Source organism: Pogona vitticeps, chromosome 7 (genome assembly GCF_051106095.1).
Source record: "Pogona vitticeps strain Pit_001003342236 chromosome 7, PviZW2.1, whole genome shotgun sequence".
Lineage (NCBI taxonomy): Eukaryota > Metazoa > Chordata > Lepidosauria > Squamata > Agamidae > Pogona > Pogona vitticeps.
This window is the reverse complement of record NC_135789.1, coordinates 30,374,917-30,395,101: the sequence shown is the minus strand read 5'-3', so window position 1 is coordinate 30,395,101 and position 20,185 is coordinate 30,374,917. Positions and strand designations below refer to the sequence as shown.

Genomic DNA, 20,185 nt, shown 5'->3' with positions numbered 1-20,185 from the left:
AGGCTCTATGAATCCCCCAAACCACACACCATCTCATGCCTCTTGTTACTTTGAACTCAGGGGCGTGATCACAGAATTGCAGAATACGAACAAACCTGCTTGAATAGTAAAAGAAGGCAAGCCTTTAATTGTTTGATGAAATCCACGTCCACCACACATTCCACCTCCGAGTATCAAGCTTCTGTTGATATAAACTGAGCTGTAAAGAAGACCCTGCTTGAAAGAAAAACCCAAATTCACCTCCTGAAAAGACTGCAAGATAGTTTCAGGGGAGGAAGCTTTTAAAAGCATTTTTCACTCTGCTTCCATTTGTTTACAAAAATAGCTTTAGTTTAGGGCTGTGTGGTTTCGCCTTCCCCCCCCCCCCGCATCGTGTTGTTTTAAAAAGAGTACGGACAACTAAAGTCTGTCAAAGCTTCGGTTTCATCTCTCTCTCTCTCTCTCTCTCTCTCTCTCTCTGGATCGTCTCCAGGTTTGACTCGGCACAATTTCTGGAAGGTTAAAAGTACACCAGATAAAGAAGCAAGTGTTCAGTGGAACAATTCTTTCCACAATAGCCTGGGTGATCGCATTTCAATGTTTTTGTTGCTGCGTGATTTGGAAGGAAGGCAGGAAAAGAGAGAGGAGGAAGTAAGAAAGGCAGGAAAAGAGAGAAGGGAGGGAGGGAGGAAGGAAGGAAAAGAAGGGAGGGAGGGAGGGAGGAAAAGAGAGAGGAGGAAGGAAGAAAGGCAGGAAAAGAGAGAAGGGAGGGAGGGAAGGAGGGAGGAAGGAAGGAAGGAAAAGTGAGAAGAGGAAGTAAGAAAGGCAGGAAGAGAGGAGGGAGGAAGGGAGGGAGGGAGGAAAATAGAAGGGAGGGAGGGAGGGACGGAGGAAAAGAGAAGGAAGGAAGGAAGGAAAAGAGAGGAGGAAGTAAGAAAGGCAGGAAGAGAGGAGGGAGGAAGGGAGGGAGGGAGGAAAATAGAAGGGAGGGAGGGAGGGACGGAGGAAAAGAGAAGGAAGGAAGGAAGGAAAAGAGAGAGGAGGAAGTAAGAAAGGCAGGAAAAGAGAGAAGGGAGAGAGGAAGGGAGGGAGGGAGGAAGGAAAAGAGAAGGAAGGGAGGAAAGAAAGAAAGAAAGAAGGGAGGCATTTAATTTGAGGTCTCTTGCGCAGCCCAACTACCTAACTTTATAGCGGCAATGTAACTTTTTACTGTGCCAAAGTAGGTGGGCCATATGAGGCTCTAGGGCTCCAAGCAGCCAACATCTTAATTTCAAAAGCCCTTGGCAAGCGAAAAGTTCAGACGGCTCGCAAAATGCAAGTAGTCCTACGTCACTGGAAGTTGCATAGGTCGCAGGACAGAATGAAGAGGTGAAAAGAGACAGAGTAAGTTCATGCCCCCCTTCTATATTTCTCTCTGGTTATATCCATTGTTTCAGTCCAATCTATCAATGGTACGGGGCCCTTGAGAGAGGGGGGAAAGGTTCCTCACCCCTGCCCTAAACACCGTGTGTTCAGATGAGGGAGAAGACTTTTCTACTGCCATTAAGTCAACTCTGAGGGAAGGTACACGAGTAGGAGGACACTGTGACATACATGCTTCCCTCAGGCAAGCGGCTGGCCTCACGCGGTCGCAAGATCCTAGACCTCTTCTGATGTCTCTGAGAAAGCCGAATGTGGAAAAATATGTACAAACTACAAAAATCAGGCAAATTACCTCATGGTCTGGGCATCAATTTGGCTGATACACTGAATGAGGGGTTTCAGACAAGCTTTAACCTCAAAACGATGGTGATCTATTTCATGTTTAAGGCTTGACACCCCACCCCCACCCCTTCTTCGTCAGTTTTGAGGTTATTTTGGTTACTGGGTCCATTAACAAGCCTTTCATTCCAACGCAGCACACATTAAACAAGAAGGCATGGAGAACACATGATCTCTTGAATATGCTAATGTTTTACCCTACACACTCAGCAAAATCAGCAAAATCTTTCTAAGGTCTTGCCATTTAGACTTCCAATGATGTGTGTTTGTTGCATAAGTCTTAGTGGTCTACGCCTTTCTGCATTAAAAAAAGTTCCCTACTTATAGTCTCCATAGGACGCAGAGAACTTGGAGGTCATGAGCAAAAAAAGTACAGTAACGTTCCATTATGGTTGCGTGTCCAAAACAACCGAAAAGGGGCATAGTTACTTTTTTTTAACAGGAATGCAAACCAAACTCCAAATTGTTACACGCCCAAAGTTACTGCAATGTTACTGGTTATTTGTTCACGTTTCTATGGATTGTCAGTGAAGGCCAGATATTTTAAATTTGAAAAGAAGGGGCCTGCACCGCTCATTGCAAAATAAGAGATGTTGTCTATTCCTTCTCAAGCTTTAGGGTCCTGATGGGGTAGGGGGCAGGGACCCACAACTTTCTGGAGTGCTTACACACTCTGTTGCTTTAAGGCAGTGGTTCCTGACTTGAGGTCCCCAGATGTTCTTGGACTTAAACTTTCAGAAGACTTCTCCACTTTCTGTGCTGGCCAAGATTTCCGGGAGTTGTGGTCCAAGAACATCTGGAGATCCGAGGTTGGGAACAATTTACTCCAGGCACTTCAAGGAGCTGTAGGATGGCGGGTTGTGATAAAATTGTTAGAGAACAGAGAGGGAGTCTCATTTTTAAGTTAAGAATAGAACTGAACCCCGTACACTAAAGGTCGGTGCAGAAAAGTAATGTAACCATAAAGACTATGAGAATTTGTGCCATCCCCTAGCTGCAATCTGATGGGATACAGACCAGAGTATAATCATGAAAAAAAAAAAAAGACTCCACGCTCAAACACAGTTGGTTGAAATTAAGCAAAACTTGAGTTCTGGATTCACATTTCTGCTATCGATGGGAAGGCTGCAGCTGTTTGATGTTTCCCAGCCGATCGGGAGAATGTGACCAGGCTGAACGACTGACCCACACACCATAACATACCCACAATTGAGGAAAATGTGACCTTTTGTGAAGTTTGAAGGAGTTAATAAACAACTGATACATTCCTTTCTCCGCATCCCACATTCGGACAATGAGACACATTTTGAGAACTGTCCTGCATCACAGAACTGAGTAACAGGAGTAAAGGAATCATGAAACAACTCCTTTGCAAATCACTCTCTCTCCCCCCCCCCAAATGATTCCTAATTAAAAACAAGTCCAGAAAGTCCAGAGGGAGGAAATGTTTCCTAGGTTCAACACTCTCAGTAGAAGTCCTGATTTTGAAACTCCCAAGTTTTGTGAGATGCAGTGCATTCTACCTCCAAAATCTGCATCGTTAGGTGTCTTTCGGAGAAAGAAATGCACGCAAAACGACAGGCACACTATTGCCAGCAGACAAACATGTGCATGTTTGAAAAATATGGACAAAGATTCAGTTTAGTCAATGCATATAAAGATACATACAAAAATACGTACCGTTTTTAAAAAAATGCAGGAGAACATCGGGAAAAACGCAAAAAAAGCTCAACATTAAGAAATGCAAAATCTGAGAGCAGGCAAAACATTCCACCCGGGAGGCCATCCAAGCATATCTAAAGTGGACAGGAATGATTTTGGGACTCATGGTAGAAGTTGTAACCACACGGAAGTCCCACAAATTCATGGCAGATGATTGTGAGGGATCTGCTTCTTAAGGCAAGTACAAACGTAAGCTGCAAAGGCCATTGGGGGTGTGATTTAAAGCTGCTCCTGCACCAAGTCACAGTTGGTTACATTTTACCTCCATAAAGAGGCTATGCATGGATAGAAGAAACCAGGTAGGAACTAGTGGAAGGGAAATAACGTCTCTCTTCAAACAAATGTGGCATGGGAGAGAGTGTAGATTATTACAGTATCTCCTGGCAGATCTCTGAATAATTAGCAGCAGATCGGTGACACTTTCTAACCTTCCACTGATCAGTTACAGCAACCACTCAAAAGGCCGGTTCTACTTTATATTTGTTTTCCGTGAAAATAAAGGCAAGGAGTGGCGGGGGAATCAGGAGTGGATTTTTTTTGGGGGGGGGGGGAAGATCTTGGAAGCTTGCTTCTACTAGGGCTTGAGATGCCCCTTTTCTATACCACAGGGCATGTCTATTTTGCCTCTGGTTTGGTTGGTGGATCTCAGAGCTCTGGAAATAGCAATGCAGTGGGGACCTCACTGAAGCCTGAAGTTCACCCATTCTTACCCTTGCAGTTCTCTTGGGCTAGTGGTGGCCACGCACCTCATCTCCAGCAAAAATGTACTTTGGAACAGTGGGATCTCAACTGGATGAGGTGGAAGGAGGAAACACAATGGCAACACATAGACCTCACAACTCTAGATGCCTCCTCTCAGATCCAGATGCCTGGAAATTCTCAGCAAACATCCACGCCCGGACAAACTCCCGGCAAACAGGGGGGAAAAAAGTGCTCGGAAAGCCATTATTTGCAATAACTGTTAAATGATGAGACATTGTTTACCCAGATCGTCAGATAAATTCTCACTCACAGGAGGTTTGCCCGCCTGTCCCGAGAGTCATCTGGTTTTTATTTGCGACGCAAAATGTAATTAGCCTCAGTAACACAGCAGAAGAATTCAATAAAAGAGAGCTTTGCTCTTAACGGGTCTGAGAGTGACATTCTCTCTGCCCATAAATGTTAATGAAGAAAAGTCAATCATTTCATAGGGTCCTTTCTGTGTGGGCTGGTGGGACGGGAATGATGGTCCTCTAATGCCTTTAAAATGTCAGCTAACCTCTTTTGATGGGATTTTAAGAAATCCTGTCTACTCACCAAACTTGGAAAATGGACTTCGAAAATGTTTACTCCCAGAATCCTCCAATCTGCCAAAGAATCCCAATAGGAATCTCAGTGAATCTAAAGAGCCTAGATTACAACATGTCCTGGCCTTAGTTTTTCTGGATTTGTTTTACGTCTGGATTCCTCTTGCATCTGATTGTTGGGCAGAGCGAGGCCTAGTTACTCCTCAATGTCTTCCGATTCAAGGCTTTCTTCCACGTGCATCACCACGTTTAGGTGTCTGTAATGTGTCCATAAAATAGGTGGAGCTCCCAGAATGATGGTACTGATGATCCAGAAAATCTAAAAATCTCATCCTTAACTTGAGCTGATTGAGGGATGAGCTAGGTGGTGGTGAAAGTAGCTGCCAGCTGATTTCCCCACATCCCGCAAAGAAACACAGGAGAGAGCTGTTCATCAAAAATGACAGAAGGATGTTCAATAAATTCCCACACATGAAGTAGCAATAAATGCCTGCTCAAGAAGCACCAAACTAGCTAACACATCAATAAAATTATTTATTTATTTATTTATTGTATTTATACCCCGCCTATCTAGTCATTTCGACCACTCTAGGCGGCTTACAACAAAATCATTTCTTCCTTAAGAGAAAAATACTTCTGACATTCCAAGCACGTGTTTGCCTCATCCTGCATATTGAAAATCAGTTTCCTTCTTGTGATTGGTCATCAAGAGGTAAATACAACCTTCATTTCCAAGTCTGATTGCTCAAGCACAAGTCTTTGAGAGGAAAACACTTGAAGAACAGGAAACACACATTTATCTCAATGTGCAATTTGATTCTAGTTCTTTCTTGTACAGGAATAGTATTCTATAGGAAGCAACATCCAACTCAATAATATATCTCTTTTCATATATTATTATATAATAATATTGGACTTCCCCCTAATTTCAATATTATTTGCATTAAATAAAGATCCTTTAAAATCAATTTTCTCTTCCTTAAAAGTAAAGTATTTAAGGTGAAGAAGATTTTTGCCTTAAGGCTGTTCTTCATATTGTCTTTAAATGTGTTTACACAATTTATCTGCCGATATTAAATCTTAATATCTCAAAATGCTACATGGATCTGCAGAACTTGGAAGAAATAAATAATGAGCTGTTATTAATCCCTTTTCTCAGGACATAGAATTCAATTACCTTATACCACAATTGTAACTTAACGAGGAATAACTATTCCACTTCTATAGTGCAATGATAACTTTTTAATTACTCTTATAGTTACAAGAGTGTGGTGTGCCTAGCATATTGCCTTGTGCAGCTGAATGAAAACCATTCTTATTTTTAAAGCAACTGAGCACAACTATTTAGTTATTTCTGAGAAACAGGCAAATGCAAATTTTATTTTAAAAAAATCCTATGGCCTAAATCCAATTGCCAATCCTTAACAGAATAGACCCACTGAATGAACGGGACATATCTAAGTATAATGATAGTTGGGATAATCTTGTAACTTTAATGAAACCTATTTTTGTGGGTCTTCTCACTATATTAGTTACTTTTTTTAAAAGCAGCTTCCCATCTTTCACGATGACCCAGTGAGTATGGTGGCTCAGTAGGGAATGGTACATAGATCTATCAAGCCAACGCTCTATCCACTTGCACCAGACTAGCCCTGATCAGTCAACTCATGAATCAGAGTACTGCATGAAACAAGTTTTTTTTCTTTCTTCCAAGGAAGCTTCTCTTGTGACGTTAAATGACCCTTGGTTGTCTGTGGCAGGCAGAGGTGTGGCTACGAACGGAGGGAGTTGACTCATACTCTGTGCAACGTCAACCCGTTTGCCCTTCGCCCTTCCATTACGTTGATGAAAATGACTGAATTAAAGTCCGTCTGACTGTTTAATGCGACTTGAATACCTCTGCAACCCGCCGAAAAACCCTGATGCTGAACAATTTTTACGATGTACACTGTTTCCCTCCTGGTTCTTTCTGTCCACTATTTCCTTAATGAGCACAGTGCATTGTTTACAAGGGCTCTTGAAATTACTTTTTGAGTGTTTTCCTTTTAGAAGATACATAACAGCAGCACAGTCATAAATGGAGGCTGGTCCAGGTCTCAACCAGATGTACAAAGGAAGCCAGATTTTCCAAGTGCCCATACAGATAAAGCACCTTTCTCTGCCAGGAAAAAAAATTAAAATTAAAATTAAAATGTCCAGGGCCCCCATTGGAGAAAGACATGGTGGTAGATGGCTGTGTCCCTACCCAGCACTGCACACTTACAGAAGCAAGCCAATTCTTGTGTGTGTGTTTTTTTTAAAGAGAAGGGTAGATCAGAGTAGGTGATGAAGAACTGGATCCAGTGATGATGCTTGCTTGCAAAGATCCATAAAAACTCGGAACCAGCTGAGCACTTTACGAGGTAAAGTGAGGGATCTGTAAAGATCAACACCCAACTATTACACCCAACAAAACAGAATTAAGCAGCGCGATCTTTGTACACGACCCAGACGCAAGAGTTGTTTAAAATCTCACAAAGCGGAAGCTAGTTTTCAGCTCTGAAAAAGTCTTAATTGAGGCTATGCATTACAGAGCTAGGGATGTGAGGAAGAAATTCCAAAATTCACAACTGGATGATGAGTGCATCAGGTTCCTTGGTTAAGCACAAGTTCCAAGATCAGAAACTAGGGGCAGGCTGGAGTGAATTATGCCTACTACTGACTAGATAGTGATATTCTTGCACATCTGCCCCAGACCTCAACTAGGCGTACAAGATGTTCTTGGACCACAACTCCCCAAAATCCTGGCCACCACAGTGAGTAGTGAAGGCTTCTGGGAGTTTTAGTCCAAGAACACTTGGGGACCCAAGGTTGGGAACAACATCGAACTATACATTCAGGTCTTCAGCTCCCAGCAATACCTGCCCAGTGTTCAAAACTAGCTTCATACCAGTTTAATCCATTTTCATCATATCCGCCCTCTCCTGAGCCATTTTGCCCTATTCAAAGCATAACGGCACATCTCAGAAATGGCTTTTATTTTGGCTTTGCCCACTTTTCTAATTTTTCTCCTCCCTCTCTGTTTATGTCTCTCTGGAAAGCATCTTCCTTTCCTCTGGATGCCAGAGAGGGAAGGGTTAAGAAAATGTTTATCACGAGGCTGGCTTCAGAGTTGAAAGTAATGTGATCAGTAATGAATTTTGTGTTACATTAGGTTGTATAAATGGACAGACAAGCGCAGACACCAAGTGGCCGGGAGTCAGGGCTAATTTAATGAGGCTAAAATAGAGACAGCACCAATTAGACGCCGGGCCAGCTCCGTGCTCCTGCAGGGCCTGCAAATGAATAGGTACAAATCAAATTACTGACTAATAGAAGCAGTACAAGAGAGGGCAGTCAATGCTAAATGCATTAGGGCCTTGTGACCTCTCTGCTCTGAACAACAGAATCCCAAATTTGACTTAAAAAAAAATAAGAAAGACGGAAGGCGGGAGAGAGGTTGAGAGAGAAAGAATCATAATAATCAAGAAACTCTTGTTTGGTTTCTAAACGCCAATGAGACCATAACTGCAACGGGTTGCAAAATCTTGGAAAATATTCCAGCATCAACCATTTTGCATGCGCCGCCGTGGTTATTTTCCCCCCAGGGAAATGTTTTAAAAGGCGCACCAAAAAAGCAATTGGGGACAAAAAGGGAAGACTCCTGCACACAACCAGGAAGTAGTTTAAAGGAAGTGTGATAAATATGCTGCTCCTTCCCTGTTTGGTGAGCTTGCATATCCTTTGCAATGTGTGGCCCCTCCAGTTTGTCCAAAACGTGGCACTCTGGAAGTGGAGATGGTGAGGAACGATGAACTGTGGCTGAGACGGGCAGGCCAGAGGATGGAGGCCACCACGTGTAGGACTCAGCCCACTGCAAAGGATCGTAACTGCCAGGAAGTAACAAATCTCTGTGCATAAAGGCACATGCGCACATCCAGCTAGCCATAAGCGGAAAGGCAGCCACCATAGGAGGCCAACGAGGCCAAGCTGAAGCAGCTCAGGAAGGAGATGAAGCAACAACCACCTGAAGCTTTGTTATCTTCTCTACGACTTTGGCATCATTTAATGCACTTTTTAGGTATGCCTGCCATTTATGAAAGAAGCAGGGAAGCGGTCAAAACAGAGTGGTAAAGGATGTAATTCATGCACATTAATGGGGCCGTTTGACGCCTTCGGTGTGTTGGCATGAGGTGGCTTTTTGGTGCTTGTCCTCATTGCCTGATCTTTGAAGGTAAACTCTTCCCGAAACTGGAGGTCTCCCATAGCTGTCCGTACACTGTCACAGAAATGTAGAAAATCTTTCTTTCAAGCTCTCTATGTGGCCCACGGAGGACCCTGTGGCAATGAGGACTGAGTTCATTCTGGATTTACAGCACACTCCTGGGACATCAAAAAAACCCAGCACGTTGCCTCTTTGTTAGTGTTGAGCAGGACTCACAGCAATGAAACCATTAATTTCTACTGTAAACATGTCCTACAAAGGGATGCATATTTGGGCTTTCGGAAAAGCCAGGAAGTACACGCAGCTTCTTGGATGAGATTCTGGAAATATTTTTAGCCGCCGCCGCCACTGTCGCCCGCTGTCCTCGTCAGGCCAAGCTTGAAAAGCAGGAGGAACTCCAGAAGAGGAGAGCTCTCCCCTCGGATTTCAACCCACCCCCCCCCCCGACGGAAGCATGAAAGAGGAAATCGCTCATTTCGCCGCCTACGCCCGGCCATGCTTTCTCTCCCCCACCGGGAAGCCTTAAAAATGGTCTGTAGCCAAGATTCCAGAGATTTGGAAGTCATTCCAAAGTGGGAGGACAAACTTTGTTTGCCAGGGCTGTGTAGCCAGGAATGACTGCTTTCCTTTCGGAAGCTTCCAGGGAGCTGTAGAAAAAAGCACGCTTCCTCACCTCGGTGGTGTAGAAAGGGGCGAACACGCTGGGCAGCCAGGAATTATTAGAATAATGATGATTATTAAAATTATTATTATTAGTTAAATCTGAAAAAAAAAATCCCCAGCAAAGCCAAGGTGGAAACTGGAAGATATTCAAAATCCAACCTTTTTTTTTTTTATTTAATGATAATTCCTAAAGTGAGGACTGCAATATGTTAGCATGTCACAGGGCATCAATTAATAAGATAAAATAAAAGAATGCTGTACCTGAAGACCCAGGAGGTCACTGTTGCCCCCCTGGATGATTACCGGCTCTCCTTTCAAATGCCCTCCATTGGAGGCAGGCCACTTGATGATGGCTAGATCAGGCAATCCCTCCCAAAACAAATGGGAAACCAACTGAGACTCTCTGGAGAGCCCGTTGTCTCTCTGTATGCTTTCCTTATGGCTCTATCCACTTCCCATCGTGTTCTGCCGAGCGTATACAACTTTCCAGAGAAGCTCTTCCGAGAATCACCCCCCCCCGAGGAGGCTTCCCATTAGGCAAGTCACAGATCAGGGCTTGCTTTGATCCGAATTAGGAAGCTCATCTAAATCCATTGGTGTTTAAAATGCAAGAAGAATGAAATAGCAGTGTGCATCTCGGCTTGACCTACCTCGCAGGGTTGTGTGAGGATAAAGCAGATGAGGACAAGAGAGCCATCGCTACTGCCTTGAGCTCCATGGAGTAAAGACAGGATAGAAAAGTAACTAATAAACAAGGTATAAACAAATGCATCCACCGGAAAACCATGACCATAGCTAACGACGTACTAGAAATTAAAAGAGCTTCATCTGGAATCAAAACGACTTCAGAGCTGATGCCAAATAATCAATTTTGGAGAAGGGATTCCACAGCCAGTGTGCTAACACAGAAAATGCCGTCTCGGGTCAGAAGTCACCTAACTTTAAATGACGGGGGTGGGTGGGGAACCAAAGTTTTTGAACTACAACTCCCAGAAACCCTGCTTACCCAGCTGGTGTGAAGGATTCTGGGGGTTGCAGTCTAAGAACATCTGGGGACTCAAGGTCAGGAACCACGGTTCTAGGAGATGGAGGTTGGATGCCTTCAGAACTTGCATTGATCAAAATCTTCAGGAGCTTCCCTTGTTGAAAAACGCAATACACGTTGGATGCGGGGAAAGCTACGGAATTCTGTTGTGTGTGCGCCTTTTGTCCTACCTTTTGCTAGAACTAAGATTCTGGGTGGCTCACAGTAACATAAAAAAAACACAGATAAGCAGTGCAGACAGAAGAATGTGTGCTTTCTGGGCTTGGATTCTGTTTATTTCCATTTTTCACAGGGAAAAAAGGACTTTCGTTACCTGTGCTAAACGTTCCTTTGTATGCTGAATGCCAAGGAACAGCAGACAGGGAGTGAGACTACAAGCCCCAGGCAGATTGTTGAATAAAACAGCTGAAAGGCCATTTCCTAAATGAATTGTGTAACCAGCTTCATTGCTTAAACCAGATTGAAAATAGGTTTTCCTTCCCTCCCCTCCCCTACTTTTTCCCTTTCATTGTCTGATAGCCGATGCTATTTATGTCAAGTCAGAGAAGTCTCAAGTGGAAAAAGACGGTGCTGGTGGTTGAGGTAACGCTGATGCTCGTGTACAATAATTCTGAATGTCTTTACGCAATTTTTAGCAGATGGGTTTTCTGCTGACGAGTGTAACTATTTATTACAGAGGTTTTCCAAAACGCCTGCTGCTGTGAGTTTGCATGGGGATACTGAATTCTGAGCTAATGGGGAAAAAAAGTTTGATCGGTCAATGATTTTTTTTTCACTGTTTCATTCACTGATGAACCAGTTAAATAAAAACACACTTTCCTATTGGAAAAAAACCCCACACAATTTAAATTGGTCTTTGAATACTTTGATAGAAGTGTATATGTTCACAATCAAAGGCGACTGTTCGGAAGAATGGCCATCTTCCAGATTGATTGATTGGATTGATTGATTGATTGGTTTGGCTTTTTGTTTCTTAATATAGTAACACACCAGAAAAAAAATGAAACCCCCCACACCAACTACCAAGTATTTCCTTCACTCATCTCCCCGCAGATAAAACACACCCACCAACTCAAACTCAAACAGTCCCCTTAAAAAAATTGGATAAGTGTGTTAACTATGGCTCGGGATACCTGGGTTCAAACCCCCACTTGGCGTAACCACACCTCAAACATCTCACATATCTTGAAAACCTTATTACAGTTGCTGTAAGTTAGAAATGACTTAAAGACACGCAACAACTTTTGTGGGTCTTTTTTTTTTAATCTAACATTCACAGCTTTATGTTTTTCCAGCATGAAAAGGATGTTGACAACATCACTGATTGGACTGATTCAAATGTGCAGACTTGTAAAAAAGGACGTTGGAATTATGACACCGTTAAGTTTTTTAGAGTGACCCTGCAGCAACCAAGTGGGGTATGCTTTGACATCAAGCAGTATTTTTCCAGGGAATGTTCTATCCCTCTTGGATATCTTCCAAGAAAACAAAGAGTATAGACTTCTTAAGACCTCAGCAGTTTCAAAATGCACAGGTAACGGAGCCACATATTTTAAATTCACCCATTGGGTTGTGGCGGGGAATTCCCTTCCTCTAGAAAGCCAGCGTGTCAAGGAGAAAAATTCCAGCAAAGTAATTTTTCCTGACATACTGTACTACTTTTCTATATTTGGGGATTGTGAGCCCACTTCTCCATGCTGAGTATAGTCTCTGATAATAAAAGACGAGGATTAAGCGTCTTTCCATATGGTGCCTGCAGAGCTGAGAAAATCCTTGTTAACCTCTCACCTAGGCAATGCATTTGAAGCCTAAGACAACCAAGACTGAAATCTCCGATTGATTCTCTTTCTTTATTTCTTTGGCCTGGTTTCAAAGTGTTTTGCTTGCTAAGCATCCTTGAGAACCATTTTTAAAATGTTAACTTTTTTTAAAAGGTTAATGTGAAGTCAGCGATCTGAAGTCAACATGGAAAATATCCCTGCACCGTCAGAAGTTGAAATAAATCATGTCTACTATTTTTAAATGAGTTTTCCCCAATTCATGGTGTCCAGGTGTAGCCTTCCAGACACTGCTTGGACTATGCATCAAACTGAAGAAAAAGATAGTAAGGGCTGATGGGAGCTGACGACTAATAGAGCTGTAATTAGGGTTTGGATCCAGGGTGCTGAAATTTAGAGGGTGCAACCAGGTGGAGCTGGAAAAGGCACAACCCCATCCACCTCACGAACATATATAGCCTCTTACCGTCCCACTCTGGGGCAACCCCACTCCAAAAAAGACAAACTCAGCAAGGAGCCAATATGGCCACAAATTGATCTAAACCCACTTTTGTTCCTCATTCCTCCATGCTTTCCTCCCTGTGCCAGTTCCCTGTGCTATAAGTTTGACTGATAAGGCAGCGAAGCCCCAGGTACCAAGCCTAGTTGTTATGGCTCTGTCAACCAACCTCACCTGGAGGTCTGAAGGCTCCCCACCCATGTCCCGGAGACAGATATCGGCTTATTTTGCTCGCAGACAATGGTGGCATGTCTGCTAAGAAGTAAAAACAAGTACATTCCAGGAACTGGAATGCTTATCCCAGACAATATCAGAAAGACAGTTATGGAGAAAAAATTTATGGCGTCCCTCGATGGAAGCCTTCCCCCCCCCACCCCCCCAGCATCATTTACTCCAGCTGACTAGGTGGAAAAGTGTTAGAGAAAATGAAGACTAAGCAAAAAAAGAGTTTTTACATAAAAGGGAGACAAATGGCTGCCTCAGCCAAATGTTTTCAGCAACCATGTAAATATTATGGGTCTTAGAAGAATGGGTTGGAGTTGAAAGGGCGGCCAGCAATTCTGTTTCAGATAAAGCATCACAAGACGGCCATTTGTCTTGAGTAGCGCTTGCTAATCGGATTATAGATTCCCAAAGTTTCAATGGGATCTCCAGAGAATTCATCACAGGCTGTTTCTTTTAATATGTGCTCCCAAAACCATTGCTCTGCTCTCTGTAGGCCGAAGACTCCCCCACCCCCACCCCCAGGTGCCTCTGCTGTGATTTCACCCAACATTTCAACATGGCCAACTTGATCTTGTGGATGGAGCTCACCTCCACATCTGGTCAATCCATTGTTTCCAAAAACTAAGCAGCCCTTCCTTTTCTATTCACCCTCTGATTTCTACTCCAGTGTATGCTGGATCTTTTCTTATCTACAGTATATGATTTGGGGTTGGTGGAAATACCGCACTAACAAGCTATGTTTTGCCACAGTAACATGGCAGAGCCCTAGAGGAAAACCAACGTAGGTCACTGGATCCAAGAGAATTCTTGGATAACATTGACCAACTGACCTGGTTCAATTAACGTTCCCTATACCACACCTCCCACGGATCTCGAGAAGTCTTTTCAAAATTCATTGGTGGTGATTATACTTGAACCTTAATTCACAGTGATCCTATTTTGGTCCTCCAGCTTAGCTCTCTGTATTTCAGCACTAGGGCAATTGCAGGACAATGAGAATCAACCAGGGAATACATAAGAGTAGCTCTGCTGGATAAGACCGATGGTCCTCTTTCTGTTCCCATCCCTGTAAGCAGCCAGATGCCACGAAACCTGCAAGCTGGACAATCCGCAAACTGTTCTCTCCTGTTGTTACTTCCTCTGCTGCCTCTGAAACTGGAAGCTGCCCATAGCCGTCATTCACTTATTGCTATTTATAGATTCTTCACTGGCCTGAATCCTACTGGTGATTTTTTTCTTGCATAAGGGAAATCACATGCATCTTGGTGGCAAATTGACACTCATTAAGGAGGTTACTCACTGTGTTCCTGGAAGTGTAGGGGGTCCCACCAGTGTCTCCTTTGCAAGTAACAATTTGGTGAAAAGAATAACATGGTTTTCCCAATGGAGGTGTACAATTATTGCTGATACGTAGAATTCTGGCCAACGAATTGGTGAAATTCCTTTCCATTCAACATCTAGCAGCCATCACAAAGCAATCAAGCAGCAAATTATACCAGTGTAATAATATAGTAAATGAAGATGGGCTTATTTTGGTCTGTCCTAAATTTTCTGACAGGTCAGTTACACTGGAAGACTCCCTTGGTATTTACGAGGGAACAAAACTTCTACTGTATATTCTCCATACTATGTTGTGCATCGAGTTCTCGGGGGCAGTCCCTATGTGCTGTTTTAATGTCCCAGCCTCAAAGAATATGATTTATCATTGAAAAATCACTATATATTTTTTGTTCCAGAAAGAATACTCTTCTCGCTGTCCTTAAAATCTTCCAGAAAGTTGATACAACAAGTAGAGGCAGGATTATTTGATTTCTAATTGAGTTTGATGAAACTGGGACTCTGTTAATTTTAGATTCTGGACTTTATAGAGTTCTGTCCCTTTTGTAAGATGATATTAAACACATATTACTCTGCTGCTGTATTTGGTGATCACATCAGCTCATTCCTGATGGGCGAGACTTGGAACAAGTGCCTCAGTAGTGCCATTGAAGATAATTTCGGCAGATTCCTTGCTTCCCCTGAAGTTGTTACCCTAGGCAGTTTGTTGATGTTTAGCAGCACCTTACAACACAAATCTGGACAAACCCTTGCGTTGGGCGGAAGGTTTCGCCTAACATCAATCCCACTGACACAAAGCTGAAAGCATTCACAATTTGCTTCGCATCCCAGCATCCCCAACGCCTCTTGAGCGCTGCATAATCTCCCGAGTGCCATTCCATTTACATTAATGGGCCCTTTAATTTATCACAATAATGGACTCTGATGAAGATGGATTAATTTGGATTACAGAAGCCAGCACTTTGTCAAGGACAGATAATTGCACACCCAAAAACTCATCGGCACATTGCTGTCAATCCAGGTCCACTGAGAACGTGCAAGAAGACAAGATTTCTGTTGGGTGCTGAGAGGGTGAAAGTGAAGGGTAGGGGCATCTTTCTGGCTTTTCCCTTTTTTTTTGGTAGGTTGAATATTCACAGTATTAAACAGTACCATTTGCTCATATATTAAACAATATATGTATTTATGTTAATATCCTGGTAAAACGTAAGGCGGAAGAAGGACAGGACACCACCACACCAATGGAGACAGTTAAGAGGGGCGAAAGGAGGGAAAAATCTGTTTGGGTGCAATCCACAGATCCACACAATTCTATAAGGATTGAAAGAAAGCAAAATAAAACAAAATAAAATAAAACAAAAAAAACCCCAATATATTGTGCCACCTTTACGTCTAATGGGCCCTATTTCAGTGTGAACTTTTGTGAGTGAGAGCTTTTACAGCTAGAGGTGTTGGACCCTGTTGGGTGGGCAGTGACTACGTAGTTGTCTTGGGCCAGCCCTGTAGGAGCAGCCATAGAAAGAGAGGGAAAGGGTCAGGAACAGCCACAGCTGTTGCCATGGTAACAGCCACCTCAGACACCATAGCCCTCCACCCAGCCAATGGGTGGCAGAAGTGGGCGGGGCTCATCCACAGCCTTCGGCCCTCTAGCCTGTCACTCACAATGAGGCCCCTCCTTCCAACTCTGGCAGTTCCTGGTGCTTTTTTTTTTTTTACCTCAGGCTGTGCCTGCTGAGGCATTCTGGGAACTGCCCTTAAAAAAAAAAACCCCACACACATAAGGCTTTCATGCTCTGTGTCCTGCTCCTGAGGCGTTTCAGGGAGAGGGCTTTCCCCATGTTAGGCTTATTTTGGTCTGAGGGGGGGAAAAAAAGAACATGGCGCCCCTCCCCCTCTCAAGGCGGCAGAATTTTACCTCAGGGGTGGCCACTGTCCCCTTTCCCTCCATTGCCCAGAAAGCCCCCAGGCCCTTCAAGGGGTGGGGTGGGAGCCCCCTGAGAGGAGCCACCCTCCAATCTCCTTCTTCCCCTCAGGGCGGTCGCCTCACCAAGAGGTTTCCCGGGGCCTAAGGATGGAGATTGGGTTGCTTGGGGGGGGGGCAGGAGAGTTGGGACAAGGCCTCAAGTCTCCCTCCACAAAGCTTTCCGGAAATTTCCAGGTGGGTGCGCCACACCCAGGCCTTCAGCCAGGTTGAGGTGCTTTCCGGAGAGGTTTGGTCCGGCAGCCAGATGCTCAGAAGGCCTCAGTTATGAGAAGATTAGTTCCCATTTGCAGGAACTGAGGTAAAATTAGCTTATGTTGTGACTGTAACGTAAGAAGGGATAACCTCACTCCTTTTTGCAGTGTAACTATAATTTTAAAGTTACTTTTATAATTAGAGAAGATGTCTGGGCTGACTATTTAGGTGTGACTGGTACCTAAATAGAGACTTGTCACACTCTGATACTATTGTTATTAGTATTATTACTGTATTATGATGATGATGATGGAAAAAGTAGCATATAGCAGCTACCTTCATTATTTTGGAATTTCATGTATAACACGAAGGCAGAGAATTACTTTGAAATGCGCTGCACCAAAATTTATTTTCAAGCTGCCATGAGACTTCTTGTTTTTGATGTAACTATGATGGACGTGGTGGCGTTGCGGGCTAAACCGCAGAAGTCTTTGTGTGCTGCAGGGTCAGAAGACCAGCAGTCGTAAGATCGAATCCACGCGACGGAGTGAACTCCCATCGTTTGTCCCAGCTCCTTGCCAGCCTAGCTGTTCGAAAGTATGCAAATGCGAGTAGATAAATAGGTACCACCTAGGTAGGAAGGTAAAACGGCGTTCCCTAGTCACTCTGGCCACGTAACAATGGAAACTGTCTTTGGACAAGCGCTGACTTGAAAACGGGATGAGCATGGCCCCCTAGAGTTGGACACGACTGGACTAAAAATGTCAAGGTACCTTATTATGGAAACAAATATCTTTGTTAATAGTAACTGGGTTAATTTGGGGCAGGGGGGCTTTGGGCTATAATTATAAGAAAATGGTTACAGTTTTAAAAAGTAACTTTCCCAGCTTTATAAGTACTTCAGGGTGTTCGGGGGCACGCACACACATATTCGTGCATGTGTGCATATGTGTGTGTGTGTCCTAAGAGACAAAAACAATGAGGGGGGAAGGGAGGAAATGAATATTGTAAATTAGTGAAAGGAAATCACCATTGGGTGAGAGACGTATGTGATTCCTGATAACACCGCTTCTTTGTACCTGTGCCAGATCCCACTATGTCCCGACCAGGTGACTCTGACATTGCATCGGCCAACCGTTCGCGAAGGCCCTCGTCAGTTTGTTCCATGGAAGACAAGTGACGAAGCCCAAAGCTCTCAGGCCAGCTCCCACAGACTTCCAGGAGGGTCATACTTCGGTCAAAGGCACCTTAGAGAAAGAAAGAAAGAAAAGAGGTGAGGTACATTATTTTACCGATTTAATCTGTTAACATATATACTGTAGTAATGTAGCAGTTAATTCTCAAGAGCAGGTGCTCATCATGAATGTCCTCAGAACCAGAATCCAAAAATGGAACTACCGTGCTGAGCCACATCACCAAACCACTAGCATCTGATCTTTTATAAAGCCAATGGGCCTCGACGCGTATTCAGCACTAAGCCATCCACAAATACTTTGCGTTACAACAAGCATAATTTGGAACCATGTATTCTCATGGGCAAAACTCATTCCCTTTCCCTGCCTTGGAGCTAAATTCAGTGTGATGCAAGAAGCAAATGGCATTGTTATCCCTGTGGTTTATAAAGTCTCGTCATTTTGGTCCTGTGAACTCTGGCTGCACCAAAACATGACATTTATGTTTCCCTCTCTCTTTCAAAATAATCATGAAGATCCCTAGCAGTGCCATACTATGCAAGTTTACCCAGAAATCACATTGAGCTCAGTGGGGCATACTGCCATGTAACTGTTTACAGAATTGTAGTTTAAGACTATAGTCTGTATAGTCTGTGCTTGTATACTTTCTAGGGAGAAATCTCAAGCTTAAAAAGACATGACAGCAGGACTTGAATTCAAGTACAAATATCTAATATAAATATTATATATTTATCTCTCTAATGGTAGTAGACATATCCAATATATATCTGAATAGACATATCGAGGACTACAGTGAAGTATCAAATGTACACGAAAGGACAATAAAATAAAATAAATAGCATAGAAATCATATCCCACAGCAGCATCATGTAACAATGGACTTGAGATGTAGAAAAATACTATTATCCTCTGGTTAGATTTTTGGGTGATCTAAAAGAACCATGGCTTTATGAGAGAGCCACTGCTTGGCCCAGCACTTAAAAGTGCAAACCTATGTATTTCTACTCAAAACAAAGTCCATATAAGTCCATTGCATTCAGTGGAATGTGTTCTCAGTGAAAAGCATAAAAAATTTGAACCTGAAATTGGGGCAGCAGATCTCCCTGGAAAACATTTCATAGATCTGGTGCCCTGCTGAGAAGGTCCCTGCTCCTAATGCATGTTTGCAGGCCTTCAGCTGACAAGAATATCTGGATCAGCCCTTGAAGATGCTGTCTTCCTAATATCAGTGCTCTTTAAAATTGAAAACAAAAACAAAAGTCAGCAACATACTTCAGGGTTTCCTGATCCATCCAATGGGAAGGACGTTAAGGACTTGCCCACATTTTACCAGAGCATACTTATTTGCCATTTCCACTTCAAAATCAGCTTTATTTGGTGAGCCCTGTGGATTAACACTGAATGTGTTCAGAAGTTTTCCCATTCACTGTTATTAGATATAATATTTTAGATTTTAAATACCATTGTGGTGGGCAGGGGAGCATGAGATATCTACATTTATGAAAAAAGGTTATGGGTTTTTAAAAGGTAGAGTGTCTAAAAGAACCAGAGAGAGGAAGGAAAGTGAATGAGAGAAAGTGGGAACATGTGCAACTATTCTCGACTCCGTCCGAGATGATCGAGGGAAAACCTATACACTCTCCAGAAAGGCTACTTAAAAATAATTCCTTTAACTCGCAGTTGTTTCCTAATTCAAAAAATAGGACATGACGTTTGACTAAATGCAAAGATTAGATTGTGGACCCCAGATCACTTCAAAGTACAAATTAAAATTATTCGAGTCTATTATACAGCAGGTCTGCTGCGAAGGCTTACTTTAAATCACTCCCTGCTTGGAATGAGATTACAGCTCAAGCTTTGACGCTTGGATCGCATGCCATTTCACTCAACAATTAGGTAACTGAATATGTAGCATTTAGCAGGCCTGGCTTTTGCCAGCCTGTTGAGGTTGGGGTGGGGGCAGTGTGTGTGAATGTGGGTGTGGGTGTGGGTGTGGGGGGGGAGAGAGACAAATGTAAGTGTTTTTCTCAAAGTTAAAAGCTGCACAAAACACATCCTTGGTTATCAGGCCTTTGGTGCTCCCCTTTGATCAGCCGTCAGAAACTATCTGCACTTCTGCCGCGACTGTACAGTTTCACAGCTCACTCCTGGCCTCTGACAGGTAGTAATAGAAAGGGCGAGAGACCAGGCCCGGCGGCAGGCGTCCCTTCCTCTGATAATGTCCAAAGTACTGGGCGATAACTGGTGGTAAACACTCAGCCCGGCCAGCTAATCCAT

The 20,185-nt window shown here is 43.3% G+C and overlaps 1 protein-coding gene and 1 long non-coding RNA gene across 9 annotated transcripts in view; one reads left to right on the top strand and one right to left on the bottom strand.

Annotated features, from left to right (window-relative positions):
- The window catches only part of BCAS3 (BCAS3 microtubule associated cell migration factor), a 410,844-nt gene that overhangs the window by 8,133 nt on the left and 382,526 nt on the right, over nucleotides 1-20,185 (bottom strand). For 4 of the 5 annotated variants that reach the window (XM_072978537.2, XM_072978538.2, XM_078379287.1 and 1 more), the window contains one exon: nucleotides 17,795-17,962. In XM_072978537.2, the coding sequence (XP_072834638.2) occupies nucleotides 17,795-17,962 (168 nt within the window). Of the gene's footprint in view, nucleotides 1-17,745; nucleotides 17,963-20,185 lie in introns of all 5 variants that reach the window. The other variant, XM_072978539.2, reaches the window with a different exon arrangement.
- The window catches only part of LOC110075519 (uncharacterized), a 138,402-nt gene continuing 119,193 nt past the window's right edge, over nucleotides 977-20,185 (top strand). For all 4 annotated transcript variants that reach the window (XR_013538082.1, XR_013538081.1, XR_013538080.1 and 1 more), the window contains exons 1-2: nucleotides 977-17,484; nucleotides 17,804-17,988. This is a non-coding gene — a long non-coding RNA (uncharacterized LOC110075519). The remainder of the gene's footprint in view (nucleotides 17,485-17,803; nucleotides 17,989-20,185) is intronic.